This window comes from Sodiomyces alcalophilus, assembly GCF_042370955.1.
Source record: "Sodiomyces alcalophilus JCM 7366 unplaced genomic scaffold ACRALscaffold_9, whole genome shotgun sequence".
Lineage (NCBI taxonomy): Eukaryota > Fungi > Ascomycota > Sordariomycetes > Glomerellales > Plectosphaerellaceae > Sodiomyces > Sodiomyces alcalophilus.
The window spans coordinates 1,046,459-1,047,452 of NW_027263540.1; the positions used below are offsets into that span (position 1 = coordinate 1,046,459).

At 42.7% G+C, this 994-nt stretch overlaps 1 protein-coding gene across 1 annotated transcript; it reads right to left on the minus strand.

Moving 5' to 3' along the window:
- Nucleotides 1–428: 428 nt before the first annotated feature.
- On the minus strand, nt 429–770 carry ACRALDRAFT_210260 (uncharacterized protein; the record flags this gene model as incomplete). The annotated part of the gene is made up of 3 exons (XM_071023109.1): nt 429–502; nt 567–588; nt 642–770. 3 exons carry the CDS (start codon nt 768–770, stop codon nt 429–431), a joined length of 225 nt encoding a protein of 74 aa, XP_070871310.1.
- Between the last annotated feature and the right edge of the window lie 224 nt (nt 771–994).

The window sequence follows — 994 nt, forward strand, 5'->3', positions numbered from 1 at the left end:
ATAGGCGTTATTAGAAATCTCTATTTTAGCCGAGGCTATATATATAAAAAGAAAAACTATAGTGTATAATAGCGCCCTATAACGCAATTCCCTAACTCTATTAAGCTCTATTTATGGCACTAGCAACTATGCCTGGCCGCCTATCCCTCCTTTATATAATTAACAACCCGGGACTTAGTGAAAATAAAAGAAAATAAAATATAATATCTAGACGGTAACGAGCTATTTCCTTAGTGCTGCCTTATTATACGACCTTAATATCCGGAGCGTCGGGCTCTATATTAGAAAGGCCCTAGTCCTGTATAGATAGCGCTAGGATACTTGCTATATCGTTAATTTAGAGTTCCTCGCGGCGTTACTTAAGCTCCGTGCCGGCTAGGTCGTATAATAATAGCAGGCCTTTATAGCTGTTAGCCTTATAGTGCTTTCTAATGGGCCTGACTGGGGGGCCTAGACGGATTGATATCCGGGCTATAAAATGAGGCTGAGAGTGGATTCATGGCTGTAACACCAAAAGCTCTAAGTACCATAAGCAATTTACATATACTGTCTAAGTAGCAACGTACCTACGTAGACCATCATAAGTACCTGGACACACCACTTTTAGGTACGTTTATTCATAAAGACATAGGTGGTCTTACTGTTATAAGTCTGGGGCCATAGAGCTCAAATTGCCTGTACGAAGTACACGCGCCCTTCAGAGTTCTGTGTTCTAATGGTTTGGGCACCGAACTCATAATATGGTACGTACAAAGTAGGTAGAGGTACATCCGGCATTCAGGATTGTTTTCATGTATCCACTTAACGCCTCATTTCGCCTCATTTTGTAGCCCGGATATTAATCCGTCTAGGCCCCCCAGTCAGGCCCTTTCTAATAGCCGAGGCGTAGTGAATGGCGTCTATTACGAGTAGGCGTTGTTAGTTAGTTGGCTAGCTATAGCCTCGCGCTTCGCCATATCTAAATAGCCGTTATCCTCTAGCTTAGCGACTTAGA